Source organism: Ursus arctos, unplaced genomic scaffold (assembly GCF_023065955.2).
Source record: "Ursus arctos isolate Adak ecotype North America unplaced genomic scaffold, UrsArc2.0 scaffold_6, whole genome shotgun sequence".
Taxonomy (NCBI): domain Eukaryota; kingdom Metazoa; phylum Chordata; class Mammalia; order Carnivora; family Ursidae; genus Ursus; species Ursus arctos.
Genome location: NW_026623078.1, coordinates 40,434,715 through 40,451,321, shown reverse-complemented (window position 1 = coordinate 40,451,321; position 16,607 = coordinate 40,434,715). Strand labels below are relative to the sequence as shown.

The window sequence follows — 16,607 nt, the reverse complement described above, 5'->3', positions numbered from 1 at the left end:
CTATTAAATTAGATACTTTAAAAAGTTGCATGTCCCACTGTACATCCACCACAATGGCTAAAAATCAAGTGTTAGAGTAAGAACATGAAGCAACTGGAACTCTCATACATTGTTGGAGGGAATGCAAAATGAAAACCATTTTAGGAAAAGATCTGACAGTTTCTTTTACAATTAAACATACAACTTACATGTTGCATGATAAGTCAGTAGATTCTACACCTGAAACTAATGCTATGCTGTATGTTAACTAACTGGAATTTAAATAAAAACTTGAAAAAAAAACCATGTTACAAACAAAGTCAAACCTAAATATTTACCCAAGAAAAATAAAAATATATGTCTATTAAAAACTTATATAAGTACATTCAAGAATGTTTATTCATAACAACTAAAAACTTGAGACGGCTTGGTGTTCATACATAGGAGAAAAAACAAACTGTGCTATATTCATGCAATGGATTCCACTCAGCAGTAAAAAAGCAAAAACTGCTCTTACACACAACAACATGAATAAATTTCAAAATCATTATTCTGAGTGAAAGACATCTTACAGAAAAGTGTACCTATGGTATGATTTCATTTATGTGAAATTCTAAAACAGGCAAAACTCATCTCTGGTAGAAACGTCAGAAGAGTGGTTGCCTCTGGGAAAAGGAATGAGGGAACTTTCTAGAGAGATGGAAATGTTCTCTATCTAGATAAGTGTTTGGGTTACACAGATATATACATTTCTCAAAATTCATCAAATAATATACTTAAGATTTTGTGCTTTTATTGTATTTTTGAAATTTAAAAATAACTCTATACAAATATTGAACTATGGTTACTATGTTTATTCTGAAGCAATGTATTTAGAAGGAAGTGCCTTACTATCTGCAAATTACTTTGAAATGTATCCAAAAAATAAGGCATAAAAGAAAATAAGATGGATTGCTGAATGGAAAATTGGAGGGATATGTGACAACGTAGGTAGAGTAAAATTTTCATAGTAGAATCTACGTGTTCACTATAGAAGATGGGTGTTCACTATAAAGTTCTTTCAATTCTTCTGTTTGAAATTTTTTATTAAAAAATGTTTGGGGGAAAGTTTCATGTCCTGTTTGTTTCACAGAAGAATTTCTATTTTCACACTAAATGTTTTTTATGGTTTTATGTCAAATTCTGCCTTACTGCTCTAACTTGGAACTGTATATATACAGTTAGATACTTCATGTATTAAATCTGCCAGATAGAATCTCCTTGAAAAGATCTATCTGCCTGGCCTGTTAATAATAGAGGTGGACACACTTGACTAATTAAGCTAATCCTAGAAAAATCAATAAGATGCCATCTAACTAAATTGCAAATCTTACCTTTGGTTGTGCATGTCTGAGTGTATAAGACATGACTGAAAAAAGATCCAAAAACAAACCTCAAAGCATTAGGGCAGAAAACTTCCAATTAACATAGCAGACTATTTTGTACACAAAAAAATAGTTCAAGGCTAACCCTTCAGATTCAAATGATCAATGCCTATATTTCACATTTGATTGTTATTTTCTAACATCCATATATTCGAAAATGAGAGAAAGTAATTCATATTTGTTCCTGCTAACACTGCAGTGACTTTGAAGGAGACAGTAACGCAACATTTGTGATGGAGTTAGCCATGTAGGGAGAGAGTCTAGTCCCTGTCCCACTCTTGGTTAGTATTGTGTTCAATATATTTCCGTAATTTAAAGAGACCCACAGGTCCTAGACCTGTGACCAAACTAAATCAGGTAATAGGAAATTATAAATTGGAATTCGAAAAGTTAAAATGCAATCCATAAAATTAATTCTATACTTCTTCAAGGTGGTTCTCTTTGACATCAGTTCACTATAATATTAGCAAGTCCAAAGAAATCTGCCAGAAAAAATTACAGAGTGGTAATATTTTTATTCTCTTGGCACAGTGGTTTCAAACCTTCCCAAAGAGTTAATTATTTTTCTGTTCCTATATCTACCAGGTTAAAAAAAAAAAAACTCATGTCCTTCAAAAGGTATTGAATTTCAAAATAGTGATTTCTTTCTAGATCTGTTTTTGAATATTGACTTTAACTATAGTTTGATTCTTTGTAAGCCTCCAACTCCCTACTGTTTGAAGATCTGAAAACTAAACTTTTTCACAAGAAAAAGACCACCCTTGTTCAAAGACTAATACATAATTACTTGAAGTGCAAATATTTACGTGGCACACCTAGACAATAAATAAAAGCCAGACCAGGGCCAGAATTCTGTAAAAAAGTACTGTTTTTCTGTCTACCCTAGAAACTAGAATTGCTAGTTGGAACCCACTAAGTCCAGTGCCTCCCTGCAACAATATATGGAGATGTTGTGTATGTACAGCAAATTTTTCTTTAACGATTCAGTAGGAATGCCTGATTCAGGCCCTGTTATCAGAGTTATATGGAATATATCAAGTAGTATACCTCATCATGCACAAAAATTACAATAAATGTACAATGAGGTTGTAATACCAACTTTCGTTCCCACCTTACTATGGACTCTATGAAACCCTTAACCAAATGTAGCTAAGTCAATCTTATATGTTGTCCTAATCTTTATCCTATTCTTTTCTACTGCCTTGATTTCTAATTCTCTTCCTACCTGGGCTATAATGATCCCAGTCTCTCCACTTGCAATTGTTCAAGTTAAGTACAGAATCTTTACCAAGTATATTTCTAAACTTAATTATTATGTTAATCTAAATTTCTAGATAAATTACCTATTCTACCCAAGAGAAATTTCCCTTCTAAGATTAAGGTCACTGTGCCTCTGTCTCTGTTATGGTTACATATTCAATAATTTAATAAGTGTGGGTAGAAAAGAGAGAGGAGGAATATATCTGCTGCATTTTCTATCAGTAAAAGCAATTGTATCTAAACTATAAAGGTTCTCCTATCTGTATAAATATCCTTGATCTCACAAATCACTAGTGTGGTAGTTTAAAGATGCCCTCAAATTCTTTGCTGCTCCTATCATTGTAAGGATTCTATAAAAAGTACTGCTATCCTTTCCCTCAACTCTGTTGACAAGAGATTAAGACATTATGGAACTTCTAAGTTATAAGAAAGCTTATAGCTACTGTCTGAGCTACTACAGCCACCATGTAAGAAGCCCGTCTACCCTGAGACTGCCATGCAATGAGGAAGCTCAAGCTAATCATATTGCAAGGCTGCTTGAAAGGAGGATACCCAGCCAATCCCAGCCATTCTAACCATTCCACCCAAGGCTCAGACATATGAGAGAAGAAGATACCTTGGGCATTGCAAACAGATATAATATGTAGAACAGAGGAACCCAGTCAACAGTTAGAATCAAAGCCCCAGACATTAGGCCTCAATAAGTCTGCCCAACTATCTCCAGTCATTAAAGTCACCCCAGCTGAGGGTCTACTCATCATGGAGCATAGATGAGCCATCTCTGCCGGCTTTACACAAATACCCAACCCATGAATTTATGAGTCCTAATAAAATAGTTGTTTTGTACCTCTAAATTTTAGGGTGATTTGTTTTGCAGCCAGAGATAGGCAGAACAGCTAGCAAACACCTCCATGGGACTAATTGTTTAGTCATTTCACAATATTTATCAAGAAGTTTATGTTAGTACACATGGTATTTGCTAATGTTTCCTACAGAAAGAAAATCATGATTAGGAGGAAATGTGTTATAATTTAGTTGTAATCTATACTCCCACACATAGTGGTATTTTAATGTAATAGTAAAAAGCAAAATGTATATATTTTCTTTTCACAGGTATCTGAGATGTTATTACTGGGCCGTTCGAACTTTAATTACCATTGGGGGCCTTCCAGAACCACAAACATCATTTGAAATTGCTTTTCAACTGTTGAATTTTTTTTCTGGAGTTTTTGTGTTCTCCAGCTTAATTGGTCAGGTAAATGGAGATGTGAATCCCTAGATACATAATGCTGCTATTTTTGGAAGGCTAGTAAGGCTTCATATATTTACAGAAGAAAAATCAAAATCCATCGAGTGCTTTCTTTTCTTTTTTTTTTACTAATGTTCATCTATTTTAATGAATTGGAGGAGGATGTGAATGAGCCAACATTGCCTTTCAATTTTTAAACTGTTAAATCTATCAGAAGACCTATCCACAATGAGTGTCAGGTTAGACTCAGATAAAGTCAGGTTTCTAAATCGACTTCTTGGAATTTCCTGAAAAACCTTTAAAATCTCCCTTCTTTAATTAAACTTCAAATATTGTCATAAAGTCCCTAGATTAAAACAAACTTCACAGGTCACTTAAACCAGAGGCTACCAAATGCCATCTAAATCAATTTAATTAACAAGTCATTGGTTCATAAATGTTTATTATGGCATCTCTTTGTCTTTATTATCAAGGAATCACAGTCTAGTAAGAAAGTAAAACAATTGCAAATAGCTATTGCAAGGTAGTTGGCATTTGCAAGGCATAGAGCCCAATATCTTTGTGGATTCCCAGATTCACAAGAAATAAAAAGGTGGACAGCATAGCATTCTTAGAAGGTATGCTTCCTTGGAAGGTACTTCACATACCATATGTTTGAGAACAAAGAAGTCATGTTGAGATTCATATCCTGGGTAAAGTTAGGCAAAATCACAAAATGACTATTCCTACCAGGTAAATCATTAGTTCTTATCACACTCACTGTGGTATGAATAAATCCCATGCTTTAACAAAATTTAGCAATAGAAGCTATTTTTATAACATTTGAGGCTGACCACAAATAGTCAAAACTCAAATCCTACATCCATGAATATCAGGGCCTGCTATCCATGGTGAGTACCAAAGGAAAGTTTGAAAGCTCTATATTAGTTCAGAATAGGGAAGCTTCCCAGAAGAATGTATTTGCAACATCTTTAAAAAAAAATCCAATAGTTTAGACAATCAATCAGAAACAGTGTGTGAAAGATGGCAATGATAAAACGTAAGTGTGTTTAAGGAAATAGGAAGAATACCAGAATGACTAGAGTGAAGGATGCTTGTAAATAGGTTAGAGATGTACCAAAGGACAAAATATTTTAAGGCACTCTCAGTGGAGTTGTTTGCTATCTCTAGAAATTAGCTAATTCTGGGAAGGATAGTACCAGATATCAAAGCATCAAAATACAGAAAATTTAAAAATATAGTTAAAGAGATAAATAGGGATTTGGCAACTCCAGCCTGAGCATGGTAACGGAGTGGAGAGAAAGATTATAAAGGAAACTCTAGAAAATATTTAGGTTTGGGAAGAACACACAAGCAGTTAAAAACTATAAGTACAAAATATCATAATCTTAATGGCTTAGTCATTGCATCAACAATGATTGAAAATAGAAAGCTGGTTTAGAGAGAAATGCAATTAATTTGAACATAAATAGCAAATTTCTTATTATTCCATAGTTTCTCATAAAATCTGTGTGAGGTAGCCACATTCCCTTCAATGTTGTCTCACATTTATAAATGAGGCAACTCCAGTTTAAAGAGATTAAGAGGCATCCCTAATGCCTACATGTAATTTACAGTTGTATGATACAACCATATAATATCGATAGTAATAGTAAAATTTAACATGTATTTAGTACTTACTATGTCCAAGGTAATGTCTACAGGATTAAAAATTATATCTAGCTCCTGTTCAATTTTCTTACTACTCTAAATGTAGTCTTTGGACTAACAGCAGAAGAGTCACTTAGGAAACTCAAATTTCAGGCCTCACCCCAGAACTATGGAGTCAGAATCTGCAGTTTAACAAGATCTTTAGGTGATTTATATGCACATGAAAGTCTAAGAAGTGTTGCTTTACACACCACATCACATCTTCCTTTACATTGAATTTGAGGTTCCAACAGGAACAGAAAGAAATATTGGGCCACTGAAAATGTAGTACTAGAGCCTCCCCCCCACACACACACTGCAAAAAAGAGTGAGACAGGAGATACAGGTTTGTGCCTTAAACTCTCATAATGAATACAAGATGCTGAGGAAAACAATTAAAAACAAAAGAGGGACTGGGACACAATCTCCACTTATTCAAAATTCCCACATATAACCACACCAAGTACTACACCCTGGACCTGATCATCACATTTTAACTACAATATTCTATTTTCTGATACAACTCATAGAGACTGACATTTTTGCCCCCTAATGTGAACACATCATGGAGCACATGTCTTCTTCACCAATGCTACCAAAACCCAGTGTTGCTGAACGAGAGCACATAAACTATTCAGATTACTTTCACTATAATTTCTGGGCCCTCAACATTGATCAATAATGCTCTTAATTATCTTTGGCTCCCAATTTAAAACTCTATTAAATCTCCCAACCCAACCCCTAATATTCCAATTCTCATGGCCTTAGGGGACTTGGTAATGTTTTCCATCTGTCAAGAATGGCTTGTATAAAGGAGATCTAGTAACTAAGGTTGTTGAAGAATATTTGGAATAGCCCCAAGAAGTAAGTCAGGGACTGAAATAGATGTATCCAGTTTGACTATCTGCATAGCTCCTCAGCAGAGACTTTTGATAAGAAGAAAAACCAATATATTGACTCTAAAAATATAAACTGAGGAAGGCACCACAATAAAAGAGCCATTTGAGGTAGACCTCAAAGAATGAATAGTTTTTCTATAAGCAGAAAAGGCTCAGCTACTAGAATGAATGAGCAAAGTCTCAAGAATGTAAAAGTGAGACCCTGGTTTTCCTCCGTATTATAAACCCACAGTCAAAGCAAATTTACAACCACTTGCTTCCCTGTATGTGAGAGGAAGAGTCAAGCTATATATCTTTTTTGTGCTGAGACCTTAAAGATCAGCTTTTAACCTAGAGTGGGTTTTTATGGCTGAGTTATAAACATCCAAGAACTAAAACCTGACAGTTCCTTAAGTATTGTCACAGCAGTAGATGATGCTTCAGTAATTTCAGCACATTTCAACTTCCGCTGAATACTGTGCCTTAAGCATGATGAGATTTGATTTTATCTGTCTAAACAACACAAAGGGAAGTACAGAGGTTGCAATTTCATGATGAATTGAGTCTATATAGCCAGCCACACTGGATAATCTATGAAGGATGCTTTCAAAGTGAGACGCACAAAAATGGACCAGACATTCTGCCAGGTAATTGCTCAACTTTCTTTGTACATCCCTTGAATAAGCACAAGCTGTATAATTTTTAAAATATCAACTAACATCTCTGCAGTAATATGCAAGTTGGCAAAGAAAATTGTATGCAGTCACATACATTATGTGACTGAATCCTCACAAAAAGGTCAAATGGTTAGAAAGACAGGTCCTACTGTTGTCCTAATGGGGTCAGAGGGAGGATATGATTTGCCCAGTGATTTATGTAAATGGTTGAAATTAAGAGTTAATATCAGCGTGTTAAAAATCAAGTAGTACATTCAAGTGGAATGTCTCTCATAAAAACTCTTAATTCAACCGGGCTTTTAGTAACTCTTGCAGTTCCTCGGCCAGGTGTGGAGTGACCATATTTGTGGTTTTAGATGCAAGATGTAATTGGGGCAGCTACAGCCAATCAGAACTACTTCCGAATCAGCATGGATCAGACCATTTCCTACATGAACACTTACTCCATTCCTAAGAGTGTGCAGAATCGTGTTCGGACTTGGTATGAATATACATGGGACTCTCAAAGAATGCTAGGTAAGCAAGGCAAATTAACAACTAAATCCCTGTATAGCATGTCCATATAATGCAAGTTCTATAAGTTAGAAGCAGAGACTACTTGGATTTGAAAGAAATATTGGAAAACAACTAAATGATCTTTAGAGTATTAGTTTAATACCATGGGATTTTTTTTTTTTTTACATATCCAGACATAACTTACCAGTTATGTAAATTCTGGGAAAGCATCCACAGCTATTCCTGAGGACATGTCAAGTGAGGAAGAGCAGCAAAAGGAGCAGTAACAGGTTCCGTCCTTCTCTCTAACTGTAGATACTGCTCCAACTCCTTGGTTTAGGAGGGAACTAAGGACAAACAGTCCTTGGAACCAAGGAATTATGTTTTTATAGAAAGGATTTTCATATTTAGAATCAATATTAGAATCAAAATAAGGATATATAAATTCTTTTTTTTCCTAAATGGTTGTAAGAAAACATCAAAAACAATCAACTCTCAGAAATTTGTACTATACTATAGACTAAGAATGGGCAGGTTTGTTTATGGAACATTTTATCAGCCTGAAGTCTTGTCATTAAATTCACATACAGAAAAATCTTTAATGTATTCACATTCTTCATTGAGTTAATAAGCAAGTAAATAACAATAATTTGAATTTACTCAACACATTTCTTTTAGATTTTTAGATTTTTTAGATTCCATTCCCAACCGAGCCATCTACCAATTATGCACAATTGAACAAGTCACTTACAACCTCTCTGAGCTTCAGTTCTTTTTTTGTTTCTTCTTTCCACAAGACAAGAATGAGAACACTTGCCCTTCGGGTTGTCACAAGGGTCAAATAAAATAGTGACAGAGCTCAGTAAGCTTTCAAATGCCATGTGGTACTCATTATAACTGGCCATCCCCAGGATGGTAGAGCTGGAATCCGCAGAATCAAAAGACAAGAACTAGATCCTTTTTCCATCAGGTTGTTCACTCACCAGCCGTTGTCTCATGATGACTAAACTTTACATCTAAAGTTTCAGTAAACACGACGCCCTGAAGCTATTCGGAGCTATTATTTCATAAATAGTTAAAATACTTCTTTTCTCCATGAAAGTGATAGTGTGATTGTGATACATATGTATGTCCAATAGAAGTAATAAAAATATAGAATTTGAGGCAACTATTTATAAAAAGAGTTGGCACTTTGTTTCCTTAATTTTTAAGAATTTTCTTGTACTTTGGTGATTTTTTAATTAATTATTCTGCTTGTGGGTTCATATATTTGTCTTTGCAAAGATGAGTCCGATCTGCTCTGCACCCTGCCTATCACCATGCAGTTAGCCCTCACCGTGGATGTGAACCTCAGTATCATCAGCAAAGTCGAGTTGTTCAAGGCGAGTGCTTTTACAATGAATGCAAAAACACTGTATCAATTTCTCCTAAAGTCTAAGCTCTTGCTGTATATGGCATTTTTTATTTTTCTTGCCTTATGTTTTAACAAAATCAACCATAGAATTTATGTGGAGTTAGAGTCAAATAAACTGTGGGTCTCTCTTCAGGAGATGACTTATCCTTTAGAAGCCACTCTTTCCTAATTGGTGTCAGATAAGAGTTCTTCAGACTCTTCCTGAATTAATTTAAGTACAATTAAACTGTACAGCTTTATGTCTTTGCTACTATGCATGCCATTTCCCATTTATGAATGTACCTTGGCAATGTGTGACAAACCCTAAATTAGCTCTGGATTGGTCTGACAATCAGAGAATTGTGCCTAACCATGTCTTCTATTACTAACATTTTGGATTTAGGTTTTTAGATGGCCAAATTCAAATTTAGAGCCTTTTTTTTTTTTTAGAAAAAATGCATAACAGAAATTTTTTACTTTTTGAATGTTTTTAATTTTACTACCCTCACCTCTTCTTAATGCAGTGTACTGCATGTAAGTTTTTCTCATTAACATTTAATTCTGTGTGTAGCATTCACCGATTCATCTATTTAATTATCTGTTCATTCTCTTCATTCAGTAGATATTTATTAAGTTCCTACTATGTTTCAGGTGTCATTTTAGCCACTGGGAATACAACAGTTGAAAAAAATACTCTCACACATAGAGCTTAAATCCAAAAAGAGGGGGATGAAAAATAAATATGAAACATGTTTGGAGGTGATAATGCTATGAACAAAATTAAACAGTCTAAGGAGGATGAGAATGGTACTGGTCAAAAAAGGCTGCTCTAATGAAACACAACTGAGTGTTTAAGCAGAGGACTGCAAGAGGCAAGGAAGTGAGCCATGCAGATATTGGAAAAGGGAAGGGAAAGGTGGACAGAAGGGCAATATTACAGGAGGATAGACAAGATGAAGCCCTGAGTCGGGAACATCCTGAAGAAGCCAGAATAGCTGTAACAAAGGTAGGGTGATGGGAAGCAAAATGGTCAGAGGACAGTAAAATAAAGGGAGGCTGGGGCACCAGTGTGGCTTAGTCGGTTGAGCTTCCAACTCTTGATTTCAGCTCAGGTTTTTATCACAGGTTCGTGGGATTAAGCCTTGTGTCAGGCTCTATACTCAGCACAGGGTCTGCTTGTCCCTCTCCCACCCCCTCTGCCCCTACTCCTGCCCAAGCTCGTGCTCGCTCGCTCTCTTTCTCTCAAATAATTTTTTTTTAAAAAAAGAAAGAAAAAGGGAGGCTGGGACATCCAGGTGGCTCAGTTGGTTAAGTATCTGACTCTTGATATCAGCTCAAGTCTCAATCTCAGGGTTGTGAGTTCAACCACCCTACTGGGCTCCGTGCTGGGTGTGGAAAAGAAAGTGGGGGGGGGAGAAGGAAGAGAAGGAGGGAGGGGAGAGAGTGGAAGGAAGGAAGGATGGGGGTGGGAGGAAGGGAGACAAGCAGGAGGCAAATTAATGGAGGATCTTGGAGGCTGTAGGATAAACCCTGGATTGTACTGTGAGATGCAAAAACCAGTGAATATCTTAAGCAGAAGATGGCTTATTTAAGATCAGTTTGAAGGGATCATCCCTCTTATAATGTGTAGAATAGACCATGGAAGCAAATGTGAACAGCAGAGAGACCAAATAGTGGTTACTGCAACTGTCCATAGAAGAGATGATTGTGACCAGATGCAGAGTAATAGGAACATAGTTGTTAAGAAGTGGCCAAATATTGGATATATTTAAAGGAAGAGGCCAAAGTTTTTGCTGTTGATCGTGTGAAGGGAGAGGGAGAGAGAGAGAGAGAGAGAGAGAGAGAGAGAGAGAAAGGAATCAAAGCTGATTCCATGGATTTAAGCCTGAGGAACAGGAAGAACAAAGATACCACTTAAAAATAAGAAGTTTTAGAGTAAGTGTAGGGAGAGGTTGAGAGAAACAGACTCTGTTTTGGGATATGTTTATTTGAAGTGGGAGTTAGACCTGCAGATGAAATGTCATGTAGGCAGTTTGATGAATAATCTGAGTTCAGGGGAGATGTCCAAGCTGGAGTAATACATTTGGGCATATTAACACATTGATGTATTTTAAGCCATGGGACTGGATGTGATCCTCTAGGATGAAAGTGAAGACAGAAAAGAAGATGTAATCTAGACAGAAAGATATGCCTTGAAAATACATAAAACCATTGAAGACAAGATGAAGAAGCAGAAGCAGTATGGTAAAATGGTTGGGCAGAGTCACTCCCAGTGTTAGGTTCATCCCTGGCTCCATAGGATACTAGTGTTAGGTCAGTATCCTAGGACTCTTTTCTTGATACATCCTGTTCTAGATTTCCAACCAGATTTTGATGAAGATATGAACCATGTGATTTTCAAATTGGCAGATGACACAAAGTGAAAAGGAATGGTTTTAAAATGTGTTAGATTACAAAACTTAAAAATAACTGAATATTTTAAACAATAAGCAAAGTCAAGATTAACTTCAACAGCATAAAACTGAAGTTCCAAATTTGTGTCTAAAATTGAAATATTACAAATATAAAAAGAACCACAATTAGTTTTATAACAATTTTTTTACACCTGGATGTTTTTGCTGACCTCAAACTCTATATGAATCAACAGAGTAATGTATTATAATGCCCTAAATTTTAACATAATTTGGTTTTCTTGATTATTTCAACTATATCTGGATTAACATATCACATTGCAAATAACCAGTTGTAAGAACTTTTGTAAGGTAGGTAAGCCAAGGGAGTAAGAGGTAGGAGTTGAATAGTGGACCAAGGAAATAGTAAAAAGATGATTTTTTTAAAACACTTTATTTATTTAAGAGAGAGAGTGAGCAAGAGAGAGAGCATGAACTGGGGGAGGGACAGAGGGAGAGGGAGAAGCAGGTTCCCCACTGAGCAGGGAGTCTGATGTGGGGCTTGATCCCAGGACCCTGGGATCATGACCTGAGCCAAAGGCAGTTGCTTAGCTTAACTGACTGAGCCACCCAGGTGCCCTAGTAAAAGGATGATCTCATAAATAAAATCATTTTATGATAATACAAATCAAATGAATGATTGCTTCTAGTGGGGAGTAGCAATGAAAATATTGAATAGAAGAGGCATAAAGGGACCTCCCAGGGTGATAGAAATTTTTTTTTTATCTTGCTAAGGTAATTACGGTGTATGCATTTGTCAAAATTGACCCAACTTCTCTTAAAATGTGTATTTTTCACTTCATATAAACTATTTTTCCATTAAAAAAAAAAAAGAATGGCCTCAAAAGAAAACGTGTAGATGCTGAGGATATTTAGTTATAGGAAAAAATAAATCAAGAGGAGCAGAAGTTCATGTATTAAAATTGGTTATATGGACAAGGAATGAGACTTACTCTATATATGAAGTAGAAAATAAGTAGGTATGGAATCTTTCTAAATTTATGTCTGTGAAGGCAATCAGTAGTTTATACAAATTTGTTATTTTTCTTAAGGAGAAAATAGGCTGAGTAGTGATCCTACACCCTTACCTCATAAATTATACCCAATTAACTCTTATGTTGCTTCTGAATCAATTACATACATTCACAGAGTGTCACCTATGCACTCAGGCTGAATGCACAATGGAGAGAACATTTGAGGTATGTATGCCCGAAGGATGCTTAGGAGTCTACAGGGTGAGAAGGTGAAGGCTCCTGGGCAGGAACCTTCTTATGACTTATTATTACAAGTGTGGGAAATTATAACCTGTTCATGGGATGAGAGGAGTTTCCTTATGACAAGAGCATGGGGTGATAACCAAAGACGAATCTAGAAAGGTCAGTTGAAGCCAGGCTGTGTAGTGTGGGCCCAATTCTGTAAGCAAAGGAAGCGGGAAAGGAGGAAATTCACAGTGTAGATTTCAGTTTTACAAAGACAAAAAATGGAACTGCACTGAATAGACCAGAATATCCAAGGGTAACAAAGGATGACTGCCAGCTGTCAAAAACCTCCTTATTTTGAGTTCTTCCTGAAAATGAATCTTCCATATCTTTAAAAGGCAGGCAGACAGGAAGACAGAGAGAAAGAGAAAAAACAGAGAGATATGGCACCAAGATTGGAGGCAGGCAGGCATGTTTTGTGTCTTTCCAATCTTCAGGATTAGGGGAAATAAAAGGTACTTGAAAATCATTTAACTTACAAAGATTTATTTTAAGATGCCCTAAAGAATATTTTAGGTTTGTATCTTGGGCCTTCAGTCAAAAATTTCACAAGGACTTTTCTCCATTTTGTAAATTTTAGAATGGATACAGACGTAGTAGAATTTGTTTGCAATGCAGGACTAGAGAATGAGTCTATGCTAAATAACCTTGCTTCAGTTTTTTCAAAAGACATATATCTGTTCCTTTAATTTTGTATTACATTCAATTTTTTTTAAAAACTACAACTGCTCTCTCACACTCTAAAAAATAAATGAATAAATCTTTAAAAAGGGGGAGAGAGGATGCCTGGGTGGCTCAGTCAGTTGAGCGTTCAGCTTTTGGTTTCAGCTCAGGTCATGATCTCATGTGTCATGGGGTCAAGCCCCTCATTGGGTTCTGTGCTCAGCAGGAAGTCTGCTTGAGATTCTCTCCCTTCATCTCCATTTGCCCTTCCCCTTACTGGTACACACACACTCTCTCTCTTTCTAAAAAATAAATGAATAAATCTTTTTAAAAAGGGGGAGAGAGGATGCCTGGGTGGCTCAGTCAGTTGAGCGTACAGCTTTTTGGTTTCAGCTCAGGTCATGATCTCATGTGTCATGGGGTCAAGCCCCTCATTGGGTTCTGTGCTCAGCAGGAAGTCTGCTTGAGATTCTCTCCCTTCATCTCCATTTGCCCTTCCCCTTACTGGTACACACACACTCTCTCTCTTTCTAAAAAATAAATGAATAAATCTTTATTAAAAATTCAAAAATAAAAATAAATTAAAACTGCAAAAAGCACACTGTGCTTATATTCCTTTCCTTTTAGCCTTGTGAAATTTGTTTATATAATAGTGGAACAATGGCTGTTGTAATGCTTCAGCAAAAGTAATATAATGCTGCAGTATCATAAATTATAATATGAACAATGTCCCATGAAAGTTGTCCATACTATACTTGATCCTTCAATCCTGATACTGCCACCATAAACCTTGCTATACCCAATTCTTAATGGCCTCTACATTAGTCAGGGTGGTCCAGAGAAATAGAACCAATAAGATATACACATATATAAAGAGAAAGAGACATTTGTTTTAAGAAATTGGCTAATGTAATTATCAGGGCTGGCAAGTTCAAAATCTGCAGGGCAGGAGGGAGTTAAGATGGTGGAGAAGTAGGGGACCCCTTTTTCAGCCAGTCCCCTGAGTCGAGTTGGATAAGTACCAGACCATCCTGAACATCCACAGAATCAGCATGAGACGCAGGAAGATACATCTGGATCTCTACAAATGAACATCTCCAGCGCTGAGTATTGAGGTACGAAGCGGGGAGCCATGAAACCGGGCACAGATATCAGAAGATAAATGGAAGGGGGTGGGAGCTGCGACGTTTGGGCGCTGGGAAGCGGTAGCCACCTGCATGGGGAGCGGGTGGACTCGAGGACCGGCACCCGCGAGAGAGCAGACTGAGACCGTGAGCCAGGGAACGAGCGCATCCTGACTGAAATGGAGCTCCGGTGTGCTCACTGGAACCAGACTGAGACCGGGAGCTCTGGAGCGCACGGGGCGGCTGGTGGCTGGCAGCTGGCGGTGTTAGAAACAGAAAGGACAGAGATGCCCCAGCCCTGGAATTGAGGGCTGGGACGCTGGGTGTGGGGCACACATCCTGGGATGCTGCAGGGTTGAGCAGCACCAACAGAAACAGAGTTAAAGTGGCCAGAACATCAGTGGAGAACATCCGCAAGCCCTCTGTTCTGAGACAGAGGCTGAGATTCGGCTCCTGCTGCTCTGACTCTCAGAAGAGGCACAGCAAACCTCCAGGGAAAGCCCCCAGAGTACAAAAGCCTGGAGATACTGGCTCACAGTGTGCCCATCCCCATCCCCCACGCAGGGGACATGGAGACTCTACCCAAACAGGGTTGCCTGAGTATCAGCACGGCAGGCCCCTCCTCCAGAAGGCAGGCTGAAAAATCAAGAAGCCCACATCCCTAAAATCCCTATAAAACAAGTGCGCACTGCCTGGGTCCTGGTCAATAATTTGGGCTCTGGGACAACCCCGCAACCACTCCTCATCAGAATGACGAGAAGGAGAAATCCCCCCGGGCAAAGAAAAGACAATGAGTCTGTGGCCTCTGCCACAGAACTAATGGATATGGATATAACCAAATTATCAGAAATGGAATTCAGAGTAATAATGGTCAAGATGATGTGTAGACTTGAAAAAAGTATTAATGAAAATGTTAATGAGAATATAGAATCTCTAAGGGCAGAAATGAGAGTGAATCTGGCAGAAATTAAAAATTCTATGAGCCAAATGCAGGCAAAACTAGAGGCTCTGACAGCCAGGGTGAATGAGGCAGAAAAACGTATCAGCGAATCGGAGGCTGGGTTAGTAGAAGAGAAAGCTAAAATAGAATCTGGACTCAAAAAAATCCATTCTCAAGAATGTAGGTTACGGGAGATTACTGACTCAATGAAATGTTCCAATGTCAGAATCATCGGCATCCCCGAGGGGGTGGAGAAAAACAGAGGTCTAGAAGATATATTTGAACAAATTGTAGCTGAAAACTTCCCTAATCTAGCAAGGGAAACAAACATTCGTGTCCAAGAGGCAGAGAGGACCCCTCCCAAGCTCAACCATGACAAACCTACGCCGTGTTACGTAATACTGCAATTCACAAATATTAGATCCGAGGATACAGTATTGAAAGCGGCCAGGGCAAAGAAATTTCTCACGTACCAAGGCAAAGGTATCAGAATTATGTCAGACCTGTCTACACAGAACTGGAATGAGAGAAAGGGTTGGGGGGGCATTTTTAAAGCTCTTTCAGAGAAAAACATGCAGCCAAGTTTCCTTATCCAGCAAGGCTATCATTCAGAATTGATGGAGAAATAAAGACCTTCCAGAATCACCATTCATTGACCAATTTCATAACCATGAAACCAGCCCTACAGGAGATATTAAGGGGGGTTCTATAAAGGTAAAAAGGCCCCAAGAGTGATACAGAACAGAAAGTCCACAATCAATAGAAACAGACTTTACTGGCAACATGGCATCATTAAAATCATATCTCTCAATATTCTGTCTCAATGTAAATGGCCTAAATGCTCCCATAATGCCACAGGGTTGCATATTGGATAAAAAGACATGACCCATCCATTTGCTGTCTACAAGAGACTCATTTTGAACCTAAAGATATATTCAGACTGAAAGTAAAGGGATGGAATACCATCTTTCACGACAATGGACCTCAAAAGAAAGCTGGGGTAGCAATTCTCATATCAGACAGATTGGATTTTAAACTAAAGACTATAGTTAGAGACACAGAAGAGCACTATATTATTCTTAAAGGATGTATCCAGCAAGCGGATATGACAATTATAAATATATATG

The 16,607-nt window shown here is 37.4% G+C and overlaps 1 protein-coding gene across 1 annotated transcript in view; it reads left to right on the top strand.

Moving 5' to 3' along the window:
* CNGB3 (cyclic nucleotide gated channel subunit beta 3) overlaps positions 1-16,607 on the top strand; it is a 133,560-nt gene that overhangs the window by 75,532 nt on the left and 41,421 nt on the right. The window contains exons 11-13 of the mRNA XM_026495793.1: positions 3,777-3,918; positions 7,513-7,672; positions 8,936-9,033. Of these exons, the coding sequence (XP_026351578.1) occupies positions 3,777-3,918; positions 7,513-7,672; positions 8,936-9,033 (400 nt within the window). The remainder of the gene's footprint in view (positions 1-3,776; positions 3,919-7,512; positions 7,673-8,935; positions 9,034-16,607) is intronic.